Raw genomic sequence first — 18,691 nt, 5'->3', positions numbered from 1 at the left:
AAAAGTATACCATCAACTTAAAAATTACACTTCTACCTGAAAATGTTTCATGTACTGTTATTACAAGTTGCCTCTAGATTACTATAAATAAGGGATTAGAGGAAAAATATATTTCTCTTTTTATTTATTTATTGCTTTGTTGACTTTGTGATTTAGAAGCACTTTGTGTTTAGTCAATTTCTGTGTTTTTCTCCCATATACTGTTAATTTCCTTTGTTTGCATGGGTCTTTGATGGAGCTATAAGAGAAGGAAACCGTCAGAAGTATAGGAAAATGTGATTATAAAACCAAAACATTTGTGAGAGGAACTCAAGGCAAATGTAACACCTGAAACTATTTTTAAAGTATGTTTTTAATTGGCTAGGTTTCAAGTTGATGGAGATCCTTCAAAGCTACTGCAGTACTGATAACTAAAATAATAAATAAAATAATCTCTCTTCCCACTGCTCTTCTTTTTACTGTTATGTTCATATATTTCTTGCCTCCTGAGCTCAGGTTTCCATGTGCTGCAGACTTTCTTCATCTGTTTTTTCAGTCTGCATATGACAGGCTGGTGAGTGTTGACACCCACTCACCTTCTCTTTGGCATTCCGATGCAATTACTTGACAATGAGATATCATGGCATGTGTATACATTTTTTACAACAAAAAATCCAGGCCTAGTCTACACTCAATTTTGTAGTGCTTTAATTATTTTCAAAGGTATTTAGGCACCTAAAGATGCAAAAATCAATAGGCATTAGAGACCTAGGCATTTTTAAAATCCCACTAGGCACCTATCTGTATATTAGGTGCCTAAATACCATTAATAATATGGTCCTTAATAATTTATTATAGCCTCACTTGAGTGAAGAGCTGTACATGCTGGGAAATGTTTGACTCTTTTTTATATTTCCACATGTAATTCTGAAAAATCAATCTACATATATTAGATTCCAGCAGTGCTGGTCATTACAGAGGAACCAGACCTTGACTCAGGGATTATTGTCTTCAGCAAGCTGTGGATGTTTCCCTACCTCTGAAACATAATTAGCAGAGGTCTCTGACTATCTCACTTCTGAAGAGATCATGCAGCTATTATGAACATGAACAATTAAAACATTACAGTGATGCTTTTAAATGCAAGTGTGAATTGCTTTTTAGACAGCCTGGTTTTCATACAAGCTGAGGTAAGGTGACCAGATGGCCCAATTTTATAGGGACAGTCCCAATATTTGGGGCTTTGTCTTATATAGGCGCCTATTATCCCCTCCTCCCCCCACGTCCCGATTTTTCGCACTTGCTGTCTGGTCACCCTAAGCTGAGGGGAGGGATACTTGACACAGCCATCAGCTTAAGACAATGCATTCCTCACTGCAGCTAACTAGCTCTGCAGATGGAATGCTGGCCCAGAGAAGCTAGTTACCTTGGCCTGTTTTTAAGAGATCTGGAGTTGAATTCACAACTGAAGAGGAGGAAATTGATATTGTCTAACACATCCCAACGTGGGGTTGCTGTTCCAAATTCAATTTAGGCTCAAGAAAGGTGATGAGGTAGCAGCATTCATCTATTCTGTAAAGCTCTTTCCAATAGATACGTATCTTCAGTGTGTGTTTCAGAGTCCAATGTTGATTGCACTTCTTCCATCTTTGTACATGGTATGAATTTGTAACTGTGACTTATCTGGTGATCATACTACTACTTATGCATCTGAATAGCACTACTCTTCTTCAAAACACTTCACAAATAGGTACTAAAATAACTCTCTAAATCCCCCTGTGAAATAGGAGTTATTATAGAGGAAATATGCTCCTTCAGCAGTGGGACAACCATTAATGATAGGGAGATCTCTAAGAGGCTTCATTTCAACGGGCTACCAGTTTCTCAAGATGCAAACTGACTCTGGGAGGCATATGGTGAGCCTGTGGCAGCTGCAGGTTTAGAATGCTGCTGTTTTTACCTTCCATTCCTAAGCTCCAAGCCCTAGACTACAGTTCTCTTTAAATACCATTTCAATTCTCTTTGTTCTTATCCATATGAGTCAATTAAAGTCTGGACACCTATTTTCCAGCCTGGAGGGGAAAAGAGACAGGTTGTATGTGAGAGTAGGATTACAGATACTCCAGAGCCTGGGTACTTTTGGCCAGACCATCTTTCTCCTACCATGCAGGATACCAGCTTGAGTAATAGCTGATCCAGGGCTGACCTCTCTGTGGTGCAAAAAAACACAGTTGTCAGCACAAGTGGACAATCAGATGTGATTTCTATCCATGAAGGACTGTTATGGGAGAGCTGCTGGAAACTTCTGATTTAGGGAGGCAAGCAGGTACTGTTCATATTTTGAGGGAATTATGTTTTTAAAAGGAATTGGTGGAAAATAATTGTCTGAGGCTTGGTCTACACTAAACCCCCAAATCGAACTAAGGTACGCAACTTCAGCTACGTGAATAACGTAGCTGAAGTCGACGTACCTTAGTTCGAACTTACCGCCGTCCAGACCCGGCAGGCAGGCTCCCCCGTCGACTCCGCGTACTCCTTGCGGCGAGCAGGATTACCGGAGTCGACGGGGAGCACTTCTGAGTTTGATTTATCGCGTCCAGACTAGACGCGATAAATCGAACCCAGAAGTTCGATTGCCTGCCGCCGAACCAACGCGGTAAGTATAGACAAGCCCTGAGGCTGCTCTAAACCACATTAGGGACTTGGCCAGGGCAGATCCTGCCCCAGCATCAGGGAGCCACAAACATCTTTTGTGCTCTTCCCTCTGCTCCTATGGTTTATTTGGCCCAGTTAAGAATCTGACCTTCCATAGTTTGTGGAATGTTACAGTTTCTATTTTTTTACCTTTCGGCTCATGTTGTCTCCATGGTGATGTAGAGTATCATATCTCTTGACCCAGGAATTCATAGTTGCAGGCTGTATTTTCATGCAGATATAGCATTGGTCTGTGATTGGTCATTATTACTTAGGAACATAGGAGATGTCATACTGCATCAAGTCATTAAATCTTCTGGCTCTCCTTCAGCCGTAGCTAATACCTAATTCTTTAGAGGCAGGCCAAAGCAAAGTAAAAATACACACAAACCTAACCAACATGCTCTTCCTGGTAGCTTGATAGCTATCTAGGTAATCATTCAATGCTGTATCTGGGGTAAGTTCCTTCCTGACTACTGTGATGATCAGCTTGCACCTAGAAGCATGACATTGGATTAGCAGATCCTCAGCTGATGTAAATCAGTGTAGCACTTTTAACTGATTGTTGATTTATACCAGCTGAGAATCTGGCCTGACTCCTAGCATGCAAAGTTAAGCATGTTATTAGTAGCCAAACAATAATCATGATTCTCATTGCTGTAACTTGCTAGTGCTAGCTACTGTCCATTCAATATGAAAACACAATCCCTGCCCTCAGAAGCCAAATGACCAAAAAAAGGGAGGGAAGGGAAGAGGAACAGCCCCGTTTTAAATCCAGTTTTTAGTGCCAATTGCACAAAGGTGCTGGTTAGCCAGATGATCAGCTTTCTCAGTATGCAGCAGTAAGAGAAAAGATGCCAGCGTTCGTGTAGTATCACTTGAAAGTAATATTAAAATCATTCCAAAAACAATGTATGTTTGTACTCCCCAAAATCAAGCAGAAAACTGATCCAAAAGGAGCCTGGGGCGGGCATTCTAAGACCTTCTTGCCAGGAACCATCGATACAGCTGTAACCATCAGGGCTGGTGAAACTGTTGAGGCCCACAGTGCAGCTTGCAGGGTCAGAGCTTTTTAACAGAGGACTCTGCACTAGGGAACTGACTCCCAGAAGAGATCAGAACAATCCCAAGCTAACTAAAGCCCGAGCTACTGAAGACATGAGAGACTCAGCTTCCTTTTCTAAAGAGCAGCTTTCTCTAGCACTGGGGCTTTCCGAGAAAAGCTTGAGAATGTGACCTGAGTGCACCCTAAAGACTCAAAACCTGAAGATAAAGAAAAATTATCCAAATTGTATGATTTTACTTTAAAATCTCCTAATTTATAAGGCAGTTATTTTGTTGGGTGCAGGCTGACTCATTCTCCTGCACCCAACAAAATTTGGGGTTAGAAATACTGTGTATGTTCTGATCATCGCATAATTCCCATCTCTTTGCATGAGCTTTGCCACAATGGAGGACTGAAGAACGTAGGAGCCATTCACAGGCAGAAAAGGAAAACTTCAGACAAATAAAAAAAATCCATCCAACTAGGTAAGAGTAGTTCAGCACAACAGCAGTCTTCTGTAGTTAAATCAATTTGATCCTTTATTTTGTACCAGGGCTTAGGCAGTGTGATTGGATGCTTGATAGATTGACAGCTAGGTCATCCATACTGGCGCAGCGTGTGTGTCACGTATTTTTACATTTTATTGGTTTGTCTCAGATTAGTCAGTTCACAGATTTCTTGCCTGCTTTCCTCCTTGCTTGTAATTTTCATCCCATCTTCTACTAGCTTTTTACAGAAACATCAGAGCACCAACATTCATTAACTGGTATATGTTAGAGGGCAGATTCTCTTGTGCATTCTGGCCCCTTTGCTTTTTCTCTGGTGGTACACAAAAGGCCAGGAAGCAGCCAGATCTGGCTAGCTGAGAATTCCTGCGGAATGGGGGAGAAAGATTTGTGAGGGGGCACGGATGTACAAGAGTGCATTGAGCTCCAACTGCTGCAGTCAGCTGGCATAAGTTACAGCAGCCTAGTTGCTGCTCTAACCAACCATGGGTTCAGATCTACCCTGAGATTCAAGGAGCGGCCCCCTCTGCTGTGCCACACACAAACTCCGTGCAGCAGAGAATTTGGGCCCCTACGTTTCCAACACTCTCTGTCCTCTCTTGTTAAAATTAATATTATTTCTTGTGTCTGGTGGCTTATTGTCTGTTTTTTTGTTTTTTTTAATTATATTTCTTTATTTAGCCTCTAATCCTGGGAATTATTTCCCCTTACAGTGTCTTAGCACATAAGTGCACAGGCCTTTTCTCATCCATATTGTCCCTGCATTGTCTCAGAAGAAATAAAACAAGCCTTATATTCATGTTGGAACAGAAAGGTTTTAGACCTGGAATGAAGGCAGATTAAAAACTTCTATTATAGTTCTCATAGATGGTCCTTGGCAGACATGCGCTGATGTCTCTAGTCCCTGGAGGAATCTGTCAGCCAGCAAGTGACTCAAAGTAAGAATGACCCAGAGTTGGGGGGGAAGGGGGAAATAGACTGAAGGCAGAACTCTTAATCTAATGGGAGAAGATGCTGTCTGACATAAGCCAGACATTATTCACCCATCATCCATAAACGTGCATGAGAGCTATCTTGTGTGGGAGTAATAACCCTGAGCTGACCATAAGTCTCTTTGTCACTGGAGGGAATGAACCCAGTTATGTTTTTTTTTTTCTGTATTCCTTCCATGGTATAGCTACCTCCTTTTTGGGGGAGATTTACCAAGAGTGACAGGCTATTATGCCTGTATCCCGTACAGGATCTCCACAGCAAAGCCAAGGTTATGCTAACCAGTGCTGCAGCTGTAGTTGTGTGTGCAAGTGGTCCAGTGGCTCTCTGCCAGCCCTTCACAGCCTTTCCTCCAGAACATCCATTCCCCACCCCTGGCTAAACCTCTTCACAGAGCACATCTCACACCCTTTGGCTTATCTTGACCTAGAAACTCCAAGGAGATTTTGTTCTAAAAGGATGCCTGACAAAACCAGCTATTCTCTGCAAACAGCATTAGGCTTCTTTAAATGTGATAATCAGACATTCAGACAGGAAGAAGAGTCTCAAAAAACACTTTCTAATCTGGGTTTCATACACTTTCTCTGGCCTACACAGACTTTTTTGAATTAATGTCTTAAAATAGGTTCAGCTTCTCTGGATTTTTTTTTTTTTTTTTTTGGTGGTAATGTATCCAGGAGCTGTAATGTAGACACAACTTGATGCCCAAAGTACTGTTTGTAAGGGAGTCTATTTTTATAAGATTAGGGCTTATTTGAGGATGAATTAAAAATAACCTTTCAAGTTACTCCAGGCTTTATCTCTCATGTCCGGTTGCATCATACAAGTTGGAGGAAATTCCTGCATGCTGCAAATAAACCTATAATCATTTAATCTGCAACGGGTTACTGTGAAATCCAAACAGAAAACCTCTTTCGTATAGTTGCACAGTACTTACAATCACTCAGAATTTCCAAGCCCTAGTGTAGAATCAGAAAATATAAAAGGAAAGAAACAAGCAGATCAGCGGCAGGCTGGCCTGGGGTGGTGCTTTGAGGAAAGCTGAGTGGGAGTCCCAGCTTGGTTAGGATTTGGGAATACTATATTGCAGGACGTTCATCCCAATTAAATCTCCTCACTACGATGAAAGAAAGTGCAGTGTATAAAAGTGGCACAGGGTCCTGCCAGTTTCATCACAGGCTTCCACTTTGCCTCCTACAACACCATGGCAACCTATCTCCTCTAGGAGTGACAGAGCCAGGGACTTCAGCCGCTGCTCCTCTCTCAAACTCCTATAGGGGGTATGTGTGGGAGGAGGCATCACAACATATAGCACTTGCTTTGCTTTGGCCTACAGTTTTAGGAGGAAGGAGCAGGATGCCAAAGAGAATAGCCAGGCCTGCCTGTCCCACAGAGAAGTTTCTGTGGGAATCTGGAGGCATGTGTAGAGCTGGTGCTCCCCCTGTGACCCTACTCAGATCCAAGAGTTTAGTTTACTCTGCATTGACAGAAGCAAAGGGAGTGTGGGGCCAGACCTATACAGGAATCACCTGACTTATCACTGAAATGCAGCTGCCTCTGGAGCAAAACATCGGGTTTGTGCAGCACCCAGCAGCAACACAGAACAGTTTAGGACAGGAAGTGAAGAATACTGTATCTAATGTTTGTCCTAGATTTACATATCAGTATAAAGCAAATATCTCACCACACAGCAACAGACTTGACCTGGCTTACTAACGTAATAGGAAATTGGATAAGAAACATAATTATGTTGCACATAATGGACTTAAGCACTCTTAGCTCAGCCTTCACTTCTTATTGTGACCGCTGCTCAAAATGCACTTTACGAAGAGAGAAAAGCAAGGAAACACAACAGTACCCCGGCAGTTGTACAACAAAGAAAAACACTGTCAGCTGTAAATATGAAAGCCTATTATCATTTATTTCAACACAACATTTGGCAAAAGGGCCAGTAAAACACCCTAAGAGTTTACTTATGGTAGCAGTGACATTTATTTTTAAAAAATCGTGCTTTTCAAAATGAAATCTATTTGCTTAGGACACCACACATCTTCTTTAAAAAACTACTTACATTAAAATAAGAAGTTTACAGCTTGTTGGGAATGCAAGGCCCTTGCATTAATGCTTTAAAAATATAGCTTTTAGCGAAGCCTGGAAATGACTGACAGAATATAAAATATTTTCCATGTTAGGTCCTGATCCTGAAAACTCTTACTTGGGGGAGTCAAAGGCAGTGCTTGTGAGAGTATGGACTGCTCAGTCAAGTACGAATTTGCAGGTTCAGGCCCCCTTAGGTAGTGGGTAAGGCTAGAGAACTCATCACTAATATTTCTGATCAGTGGAAATTTCATCCTCCTTTCCCCTTGGCATGACTACTACACCTCTACCTCGATATAACGCCGTCCTCGGGAGCCAAAAAATCTTACCGTGTTATAGGTGAAACCACGTTATATTGAACTTGCTTTGATCAGCCGGGGTGCGCAGCCCCGCCGCCCTGGAGCACTGCTTTACCACGTTATATCCAAATTCGTGTTATATCGGGTCGTGTTGTATCGGGGTAGAGGTGTATTAAGAATGCATTGACAGTGTGTTGGTTCTATAAAGATACAAAGTATGGAGAATCTCTGCTTCTTGAGGTCACCATGTGAACACAATTCAGGCTTCTGCAACTGGCAAAGATAGTGACTTATATTGCCGAGTAATCAGGCCCATGTCAAATAAGAGCACTGTAGAGTGACAGAGTCATCACTGTCTTTACCAACCGCTCCTCCCAGCATCCAATGAACCTCTTGTTCGCTGAATGTGGAGACCGCTCCGTATGCTGGAGACTTTCCAAGTGGCCACAGGAGTCAGTTGCCCATTTCCCATTAGAATTAATTGGGAGTTGGGTGTCTAGCTCCCTTATGCTCCTTTGAAAACCCCAGCCAGAAACATCTGTGAAACAGCAAGATTCTTTTAAATGCTGGGAATGTAGGAAGCATGAGAGTTAAAACCGGGAGGGTGATTTTGCCTAACACTGCAGTTCATTAGGTAGCACTCAAGTTAAAGGTACCTATTATATACATTGTCAACCTATTGTATATACCATTATATAATTAATTACAACGTTTTCTTTAGATACATATTAAGGCTGGGATTTGCAGTGGAACCTAAGAGACTCATTCACCCAAATCCAAATGAAATTCTAGGAGAATTGGGCATTTAAATTCATTAGGTACCTTTGAAATTCCTATCTAGTATATATACACCTGTCATATCACAAAATCAATCACACACACACACTCTCTCTCTCTCTCTCTCTCTCTCTCTCTCTCTCTCTCTCTCTCTATATATATATATATATATATTCACACACACACACACACACACACACACAGAGTTTATATCCATTGTAAGAGATTATGCAGGGAAAAAGTCATTTAACCAATAACAATAATACATTTTTGTTTAGTCAATGTTGCATTTGGTTAGTTAGTTCAGTGTCTTTTTACAAACCTGTTCTACAATGTTAGGTACTTTGACTGCAGGCCTGAGAATCACCTCCTTTGTTAAAGTGCAATCCCAATGGATGAATGAATCTGAATGTTTTTAAGGTGAAGTACAAATAAAAGACAGGATTTGGTGGCTTCTCCTCCCACAAGAGCTAACAATAGAAGACTATTGCAAGTAAGACATGAAAAATGTTTTTTAAATTGCTCTTGGCCACAATTTATGATAGGCTAAATTTTTCATAAAACTCTAAGGCATTCAGGAACTTTTCCCGAAGGATCTCTTCATTGCTGTATCTTGGGAGCTTCAAGATGTGATAGCAGGTATTGGCAATAGGATGGAAAAGGTCTGGGTTTTCTTTTTGAAAGTCTGCAATAGTGAATTGAAAATGTCTCATCCCTTCGGCAGGGATTCGATCCGTTCCTGTCAGAAAAGCTGAGGGGAGGAAAAAAAAGTCAACAAGATACAGACAGAAAACACACAAAGATAATATTATTGGGGAGTGGAAGGGGGCAGAGAATCACAAAGTAAATATACAAGTAATTGTATAAGCTACTTGTTTTGTGTTTTTTGTTTTACACTTAGTGTACTTGCGTATTTTGAATCCTTTTACTTGCCGACTTATAATGACCATGATCCCTTTTCTTTTTTAATCAAAAAGTTTTTTTTAAGTTAGAAAGGCTAGGCTAGGCTTTCTGTGCTTAAAAACTACGAACCTGATCCAGCAACATTCTGGATAAAGCAGGGCCTACTTGTGTCAGTAAGGACCATTCCCATAATTAAGGACTCCTCTTAGGCCCCGACCAAGCCATCTCTTTTATGCCCCCTCCTTCTGAGCTGTGCCACAATTTCACCTCAAAATTTATAAAATTAAATACAAAAAGACACACGGGAATTGCTATGTATGGTTATCCTGCAGTAAGGTACTATGGTGATAGATGTCTTCAAATACCTTGGAGAGAGAGATTAATTAGTAAATCTAGCAGAATTTCTGTCCTGTGGGGAATTTCTGATATTTTAACATTTGTTGTCATCCCAAATCAGGAAAAAAAGTCCAAATTTCAATTTTTTTCATGGACTGTAAAGTTCATAAACATTTCAATTAGGAAATGTCTACACATTTTGTTCAACATTTTCAATCAAAAATTCAATGTTTCAGTACTCTCAAATTTGAAACATTTCATTTTGGTTTGGTGAACCAAATTAAAAGGTTCCATTTTGACTTGGTTCAACATTAATTTGGGGCCTTCCCGAGCTGTCACAGCACCTCATGGGAGTTGTAGTGCAAGTGTGTAATGCCCCCATTCTCCTCTATGGACCGGGCTCCCTGTCTGAACTGCATTTCCCATGATGCATCACAGTCTCCCCATTGGTTGAACCATTATGGTGCATCATGGGAGTCCAGCCAGGGAGCACTTGCCCAAAAAAAAAAATGGGGGCATGGGGCAACTGAACGACATATTCCATAATGCTCTAGGGCCGCTCAGATGAGCAGAGATTAATGCTGAACTGACCTGAAACTAAACCTTTTGATTCATTTAAAAACATCAAAATGTTCAATTGGGGTCTACCTGACCCAAAACATTTTGTTTAGATTTTCCTGGAAAATCAAAGAGTGTCAGCAAAATTTAAGTTTTGCCTGTAGAAATGGCATTTTCTGTTGGGAAAAAATATTTTAACAGAAATCTGCACCCAGCTCTACTATGAAGTCAATTAATCCAATCAAAGAGGGAGCTGGGGGAAAAAGGCAGAAGTCTTGACTCCTAGTCCTCTGCTCTAACCACTAACACATACTTCTAAAATATTTCCAGCAGAACTACCTGATTTTTTGCTGTGGCTGTAGCTCATTATTCTACTAGTATCCAGTGTCACATTCTTTCATTTATATCCTATTGAAGTCAATGGGGTTACACTGATGAAGAATTAAGTAGATATTCTTCCATTTATACTCAGTCAAATACTCTCATGAGGTAATTGCTGTGAAGCTAATCAAATACCTCCTGCCTCAACTGCATGCTGATTCATGACCCATCACCTCCACTGGCTCTATATTAGCCTTAGATGGAATAATATTTAGTGCATTATTTAAAGTGCCTGTTTTATTACCAAGAAAATTCTTCTTCTTTTCTTCTGGGAGTTCATGAAACACAGCCCAAAAATTCTTGATGGTTTGATCAGACTTTTCATAATCTTCGTACTTTGTATTCTGTCAAAGAGAATAAAAATAGACCTGCCAAGTTAATCTACAAATGTAAGACTGGAAGACACCTTGCTAAGTATTATCTAGACCATCCCTGACAGCTATTTGTCTAACCTGTTGTTAACATCCTTCAATAATGGATATTATACAACCTGCCTAGGTAATTTGTTACAATGCTTAACTATCCTGATAGGAAGTTTTTCCTAATGTCTAACTTAATTTTCCCCTGCTGCAGTTTAAGCCCATTACTTCTTGTCCTGTCCTCGATGGTTAAGAAAAACAATTTATTACCCTCCTCTTTGTAACAACCTTTTACATACTTGAAGACTTATGTCCCCCATCAGTCTTCTCATCTCCAGACTAAACAAACCCAATTTTTTCAGTCTTTCCTCAGAGGTCATTTTGTTGCTCTCCTCTGGACTTTCTCCAATTTGTCCACATCTTTCCTGAAGTATGGTGCCCACTGCCCAGAACTGGACAAAGTATTCCAGGGGGTAGCACAGGGTGCAGGGAGAGGGGTAGCTAGGGGTTGTGTGCGGGCAGAGGGTAGCTCAGGATACAGGCAGGGGGTGGCTTTGGGCTGTGTGTGGACGGGGTAGCTCAGGGTGCAGGCAGGGGGTAGCTCAGGGTGCAGAGAGGTAGCTAGGGGCTGTGGGGTAGCTCAGGGTGCAGGGAGAGGTTCTAGCTAGGGGCTGTGTGTGGACAGGGGGTAGCTTGGGGCTGTGTGTGGGTAGGGGGGTAGCTCAGGGTGCAGGGAGGTGTAGCTCGGGGCTGTGTGCGGACGGGGTAGCTTGGGGCTGTGTGAGGACAGTGGGTAGCTCGGGGCTGTGTGAGGACAGGGGGTAGCTCGGGGCTCTGTGTGAGTAGGGGGGTAGCTTGGGTGCAGGGAGGTATAGCTAGGGGCTGTGTGCAAATGGGATAGCTAGGGGCTGTGTGAGGACAGGGGGTAGCTCAGGGCTGTGTGTGGACAGGGGGTAGCTCGGGGTTGTGTGTGGGTAGGGGGATAGTTCAGGGTGCAGGGAGGTGTAGCTAGGGGCTGTGTGCAGGGAGGGGGGTAGCTCAGGGTACAGGGAGGAGTGTAGCTAGGTGCTGTGTGCCAGGTGGGCTCCCTCTGCGGTAGCTGCTCCCCGAGGGCTCTGCCAGCCATGGAGCCGGGTCCCCCCGCCCAGACGGCTCTTACCGGCTGCGTGAGCAAAGGGGGCTGGGAGCTGAGGAGACGTTTCAACCCTCTGCAGCAGCAGGAGACAAGGGAACACCTTGGCTATCTGCTCAATGGCACCAGCCAGAGCAGCAGCTGCCGCCTCCAACCTGTGTCCCTCCTGTGTCCCCCCAACTTTGCCCATGGGCTCAGGGTTCTGCCCCGTGGGGAGTACCAGGGCTTGGGGCTCCAGCATTCAGCCCTGCTGCTCCTGGCTTCAGCCCCGCGGGAGGTGCCAGGGATCGGGGCTTTAACCCAGCGGCAGGTGCTGGCGCTCAGGCTCTGGGTTTTAACCACGGGGTCCGCAGCCCTTCTGTTGAGAACCGCTGCTCTATGCCATTATCCAAATCATTTATGAAGATATTGATTAGAACAGGGCCGGCTCCAGGCACCAGCCCACCAAGCATGTGCTTGGGGCGGCACTTGGAGGGGGGTGGCATGGCGCTCCGGCCCGAGAGCAGAGCCACGGCCGGGCTCGCCGCCCTCCCCCCAGCGCTCTGGCCACCGGGAAGAGCAGAGCCCCAGCCGGGCTCTCCGCCCTCCCCCCGGCGCTCTGGCCAGTCGGTGAGAGCGTAGCCACGGCGGGGTCTCCGCCCTCCTTCCGGTGCTCTGGCCGGTCGGGGAGAGTGGAGCCACGGCCGGACTCTCCGCCCTTCTCCCGGCACTCCGGCCTGTCGGGGAGAGCAGGTCCGCAGCCTCGCTCGCCGCCCTCCCCCTGGTGCTTCGGCCAGTCAGGGAGAGTGGGCCCGCGGCCGGGCTCGGCGCCCTCCCCTGCCACGCTCCCCGCTGGGGGCGGTGGACGGTGGGAGGCTTTTTTGCAGTGGGGCGGCAAAAAAGCCAGAGCCGGCCCTGGATTAGAATCAGAGCCAGGAGAGATCCTGCTGAACCCCACTCAATATACCTTTGCAGCTTAATTGTGAACCATTGATAACTATTCTCCAAGTACTCTTTTCCAACTAGTTATGCACCCACCTTATAATAGGTTTGTCTAGGCTATATTTCTCTAGTTTGTTTATAAGGTCATGTGAGAGAATATCAAAGGACTTATTAAAGTTGAGATCTGCTCCTTCCCCCCTAGCCACAAGGCTTGTTACCTTTTCAAAGAAGGATATTAGGTTGGTTTGACATCATTCATATTTGATAAATCCATGTTGACTGTTACTTATCACCTTTATTTTGTTCTAGGTGCTTACAAATTGATTATTTGCTCCATTATCTTTCCTGGTATCAAAGTTAAGATGACTAGTTTATAATTCCCTGGGTTGTCCATATTCCCCTTTGTATAGAAGGGTACTATATTTGCCTTTTTCCAATCCTCTGGGATCTCTCTCATCCTCCACAAGCTCTCCAAGATAGTTGCTCATGTCTCGGATCTCTTCAGCCAGTTTCTTAAGTAACATAGGATGTATTTCATCAGGCCCTGCCAACCTGAAGCCATCTAACTTGTCTAAGTAATTCTTAATTTGTTCTTTTTCTATTTTAGCCCTAGATCCTATCCCATTTACACTGATGTTCACTATGCTAGTCATCCAATCACGGCTAACTTTTTTGGTGAAAATTGAGACAAACAAAAAAAGCATTTAACACTTCGGTCTTTCCCTTCTTGTTGAATAATGGACCTGTTCTCGGTCTTCCTCTTGCTTCTCATATACTTGTAAAATGCTTTCTTGTTATTCTCTCTCTGTCCCAAGCTAGTTTAATCTCATTTTTTGCCTTGGTCTTTCTAATTTTGTCCTTATATTTTGTGTTGATGGGTTTTTTTTATATTCATCCTTTTGTAATTTGACCTAGTTTCTACTTTTTGTATGACTCGTTTGAGTTTCAGGTCATTGAAGATCTCCTGGTTAAACCAGGATGGTGGTCTCTGATCATACTTCCTATCTTTCTTATACATTGGGATAGTTTGCTCTTGTGTACTTAATAATGTCTCTCTAAAAAAATTGCCAGCTCTCCTAAACTCTGTTTTCCCTTAGCCATGCTTCCCATGGGATCTTATCTACCAATTCTCTGAGTTTGCTAACGTCTGCCTTCTTGAAGTCCACTGTCTAATATTCTGCTGTTTCCCTCCCACCACTACTTAGAATGATGAACTCTATCCTTTCATGATCACTTTCACCCAAGCTGCCTTCCACCTTTGCACAGCACTTCCACCCATCCACATACAGGCCCTAGTTGCCAAATTCAGATTTTTAACACCCCTGCACTAACACAGAAGTTCAGGGCATTCTAATTGAGGGTCTGCCTCAACCAGCTATACAGAGGGGAGTGTAGTACATTTCAGATCCAGATCTGGGTATGGATTTCTAACATGCCCACTTCGCAGCTTGAAGGTGGTGGGAGGGAAGGACTCAGGTCAGATATGAGGTATTACTTTAGGCCCATCTCTAATTCTTCTCTTCAAAAAAAAAAAAAAATCCTAAGAAGTGGTACCAGGAAAACCAACGGGGCCTCTTTCATATGGGGCGAATATCCAACAAGAGTGTAGGGGTTCAGCTCTGAAAATTGTTATTAGTATGTGTATGACAGTAATGCCTAGAGACCCCTGCCATGACTGGGGCCCCACTGCGCTAGATGCTGTACATACACAGAGTCAGCAGAGGCACCACTCTTCTACTGTCTTACTTGGAGTGCCCAAAGCATGCTCGGTGCTGTATGCTGCAGCATGGACCTCCAGATCATGTTTCTTTGGCTACCAAGCACTAAAAATGAGACAATAGCACAACCCAAAAGAATTTAAAGGAATATCATCAACCTGTTTAGCCCCAAAATGACTAGTAGCCACTAGGAACAATACATTGGGGCACTGGTGTGAACCTAAGCGAAAAGCCCCTCATCTCTTACCAGGCCCCTGAACCGTCTATTCTCTCATTCATGAGGTTTGTACTCAACAAAAGAACGAAGACAGGGAACCTATATTCAGCAAGTAAAGCAGGCGCATGCTCTGCTGGACTGCATTACCTCTTCCAGCAGCTTCCAGTCATATTTTGTATGTCCACGGAAAACAGTCAGGAACTCGATAGGAAGGAAGAGCTTCCACTTCTTAGCTGGACAGCCTCTTAAAAACCCATTCCTGAAATCCTCAAATGGCTTCTTTACCGATTCATTGAACACATAATTCACGTATGCATTGACGTATTCTTTCCTGCAAAAATAATCAACCGAATGCTACTGATTTCTTGCTTTTAGTGAAACAGAGTCAGAGGCAACTTTAAAGGGGAAACCTGCAATAGTTCATTCCTGAATGTGGCCTTAATCCAACACATGCAAGACACTTTGTGCACATGTGTAGCCATCCCACTGAGTTCAGTAAGTTTACTTGTGTACATAAACAAACAGGAATGGCCACTACAAATGACTGTCAATTCAGTCACCCCCATGAATGCATTTTCTGTGCTATTTTTATACATTTTAAGGTCATTCTTATTAATTATTTATATTATAGTAGTAGCCAAGGGTCCCAGAGTAAGACATGGTAGGTATTCTTTATTTTGTGCTGTATGCACATTTATGAACACAGATCCCTGGTCCATATTCTGCTGTTTTACAGTGGTATAAATTCAGAGTAACTCCCACTGAAGTTAACAGAATTATTCTGGATTTATACAGGTTTAACTCAGTTTGAGTCTTCTTTTTATCTGTGATAGGAATAATTCACTGGAATGGTAGTTCTCTACCACCTACCCATTTTAAATATTATATATACGGCTTTCAGATTCAGAGATTTTAAGCCCAGTTGGGACCATTTCTGACCTTCTGCATAACACAGACCAAAGACTATCATCTCCCAGTTACCCCTGTGTTGAGGTTATCCCTGATACACTGTAAGGTTAATGGACTTTTACTTCCAACTATCTTTCTGTCCTATGTAACAAACACTTCGCTCATGAGAAAAATCTTACAGTTTAAAACCAATACATATATAAATCTATACCTCTTCCAAGACAGAAACTAAAACACGAGATGCTTAAAAAAAAGTGTGTGTATGAGAGAGAGAGAGAGAGAGAGAACTACCTGTTATGCTTTGTGATTGGAATGTCTGCACCATTTTCTTTAAGTTCAATGGAAACTATAGATCCTCCTTGTTCCTTCATTATCTACAACAGTCAAAGGCAAAGTAAAAAAACTGAATGCTGGCTTACACATACCATTCTTATTCTTTACACAGAGCCTGATACTGCAAACACTTATGAAGGTGAGGACTTAACTTATATGATCAGTTGTGTTGATTTCAATGGGACCACTCATGAATCAAGTTACTCTGTGTATAAGTGTTTGCAGAGCTGGGCCCCGTAAGTAGGATGATAATGGCTTACTGTGAAATCTATCATCATGTCCTCAAGGATGTCATCACAGTCTTCATTCAGGACTTCTTGAAGACTGCTGTCAGACAAGAAGCAATATGGAAATAGACTCTAAATAATTTTGTTAGTGCAAGTTAGCAAAATATTTTCTAATTCCGTACATATACACGTATTTTATGTCTTACACCTTATCTAGCACCGTTCATTCTGAATGAGCCACAAATTGGTCTACAACTGGTCTATAAACTTCAGGCCTGATCCAGCAATGAGCTTCATGTGGCCTGAATAGAGCCCCCCTTCCCCCCCACCCCCGACTTTAAAGGAATTCCTTGCAGATGTATGGGTCAGCTTGCACCCAGGTCATTGCAGGGCTGGGGCCTTGGACCCCCATCCTACAGTTACATATGCGAATAACCTTACACACGTGAATAGTCCCACTGACGGTTATTCACATGTGTAAGTGGGTGCAGAATCAAGGCCTGAGGCTGCTATGTTTACTGAGTAAAGAGAATTCCATCATGGACCAGGGGGATGGTAGAGAAGAACTATTTTGTAGTGCAGAGCAGCACCACACAGCAATTTAAGACAGGAAGTGAAGATTTTTTTAGTAATTTGGTTCACTGATGTAATTCATGCTTTGCTTGTTTTTTTTTAATTTTTGTGTGAAGCACCTAGTTGCCATGGTGATAAGTGCTGTGCAAGTCAGTGAAATAAGAAGTGAAACAGCAGGGGGAGGAGGTTGGGTAGGCAGAATGCAAGTAACTGAGTTGGAACTTGTCCAAGACACTGGAGTTAATAGACATGCTATTAAAAAACAAACAAAATAAAATGCCGTGCCATCTTTGTGATCCCGGTCTCTTGCTTCTCAGCCAGAATGAGCATCACAGTATCCCCATCTGTGATGATAGGGCATCAGTTCAAAATTGAATCGAGGAGAAGAACGCTATCTACTGAATCACCACCACCATTTCCTGCTGTACATAGCTGAAATCTCTTATTCAAAACCTAACGCAACCAAAGCTGAGTTTCTCACATCTGACATGATCACAGCATAGAGAAATACTTCTGTTATACTAAACATTTAAGTTGGTTAAAATGGAATCACAACAGAAATTTATAACCCACCAATCAGGGGACTATTAAAGGAGATGCATCTTTGTTTCAGTCAGGTCTAAATTATAGGCAACAACATTCTTAGGGCTTGTCTACACTGGCAAGTTTTGTCGCCAAAAACTGCCTTTTGGCAACAAAACAGCAAGAGTGTACACACTACAATAGGACTTTTGTCGCTAAAATCTTTGGCGACAAAAAGCTTCCACCGCTACGAGAGCCTTTTGTCTTTTCCCCTCCCTTTATTGTCGACAAAGAGCTAGTGTAGACACTGCCGCTTGTTTCGTCAACAGAACTGGCTTCTGCCAGTATCCCACAATGCCTGCCCTGATTGCTCTGCTCAGTGTTTTGATCTCTGCTGCCCTGCAGGCATGCGCCCTCCCCTTTCAAAGCTCCAGGAAGTATCTGTGTGCTGCTCTGTCTGGGGAACAAGCAAAGTGCAAATCATTGGAATGCTCCTGTTCTGCCCTGCACTGCACTACGAACATAGCGGCAGGCAGACTGCTGCTGTAGGGGGAGGGGGACAGACTGCTGGGCTGCTTTGCTGATCCTCAGCAAGGAGAGCTCACAGAGCTGCTCATGATGCTGTTCTTGGCAGCTGAGGGGCTGTGGGAGAACCCGGAGAGAATCCCAAAATGCCCAGCGATCAGCTCGTCCTTCCCACAACACTGCACTGTGGGATACGTACCCACGGTGCATTGCTCACCCTGTCGATGATGGTGTCCCCAATGTGGACATGATCTGTCGACAGAGGGAGCAATCCACTTGCAGGGCAGACGTACCCTGAGTGTCTCATCGCTGGAGCATGTCCATGTCCTAGAATTATCATATCAAAAGCAGTACGGTATTATAGGTTCATCGAAGGCATGTACTTGAATAACTGCATTTAGCTCTGTTTTTAGTGGTTTCTATGCACACCACAAAGTAGGAGACTTCTCCCCCCCCCCAACTTTTATTTCATGGCACAAAGCTTGGGAAATTGTTTTATCATACCTCCCTTCTGTAGGAGACAGCTCTTTTAAGTCTTCTAGAGTGGGTGGAATATCCAGCAACTTTTTGTACAGAGCTAGAGGGAAATGAAAGGGAGCGATCTTCATGTTATACAGTGCCATTCCAAACAGAGTGCCAATCAGGGAAAAGGTGTCTTCGCTTCCTGGTACCTAGTTTGTGTGTTTAAAA

The 18,691-nt window shown here is 43.2% G+C and overlaps 1 protein-coding gene across 1 annotated transcript in view; it reads right to left on the bottom strand.

Annotated features, from left to right (window-relative positions):
- Positions 1 to 8,568: 8,568 nt before the first annotated feature.
- LOC128837730 (E3 ISG15--protein ligase HERC5-like) overlaps positions 8,569 to 18,691 on the bottom strand; it is a 45,024-nt gene continuing 34,901 nt past the window's right edge. The window contains exons 19-24 of the mRNA XM_054029131.1: positions 18,506 to 18,672; positions 16,415 to 16,481; positions 16,113 to 16,195; positions 15,060 to 15,243; positions 10,810 to 10,909; positions 8,569 to 9,138 (exon numbers count right to left, since the gene is read on the bottom strand). Coding sequence (XP_053885106.1) covers positions 8,924 to 9,138; positions 10,810 to 10,909; positions 15,060 to 15,243; positions 16,113 to 16,195; positions 16,415 to 16,481; positions 18,506 to 18,672 — 816 coding nt within the window. The 3' untranslated portion in view covers positions 8,569 to 8,923. The remainder of the gene's footprint in view (positions 9,139 to 10,809; positions 10,910 to 15,059; positions 15,244 to 16,112; positions 16,196 to 16,414; positions 16,482 to 18,505; positions 18,673 to 18,691) is intronic.

This window comes from Malaclemys terrapin, chromosome 5 (assembly GCF_027887155.1).
Source record: "Malaclemys terrapin pileata isolate rMalTer1 chromosome 5, rMalTer1.hap1, whole genome shotgun sequence".
NCBI lineage: Eukaryota > Metazoa > Chordata > Testudines > Emydidae > Malaclemys > Malaclemys terrapin.
The sequence above is the reverse complement of the archived record's forward strand: the minus strand, read 5'-3'. Positions and strand labels throughout refer to the sequence as shown.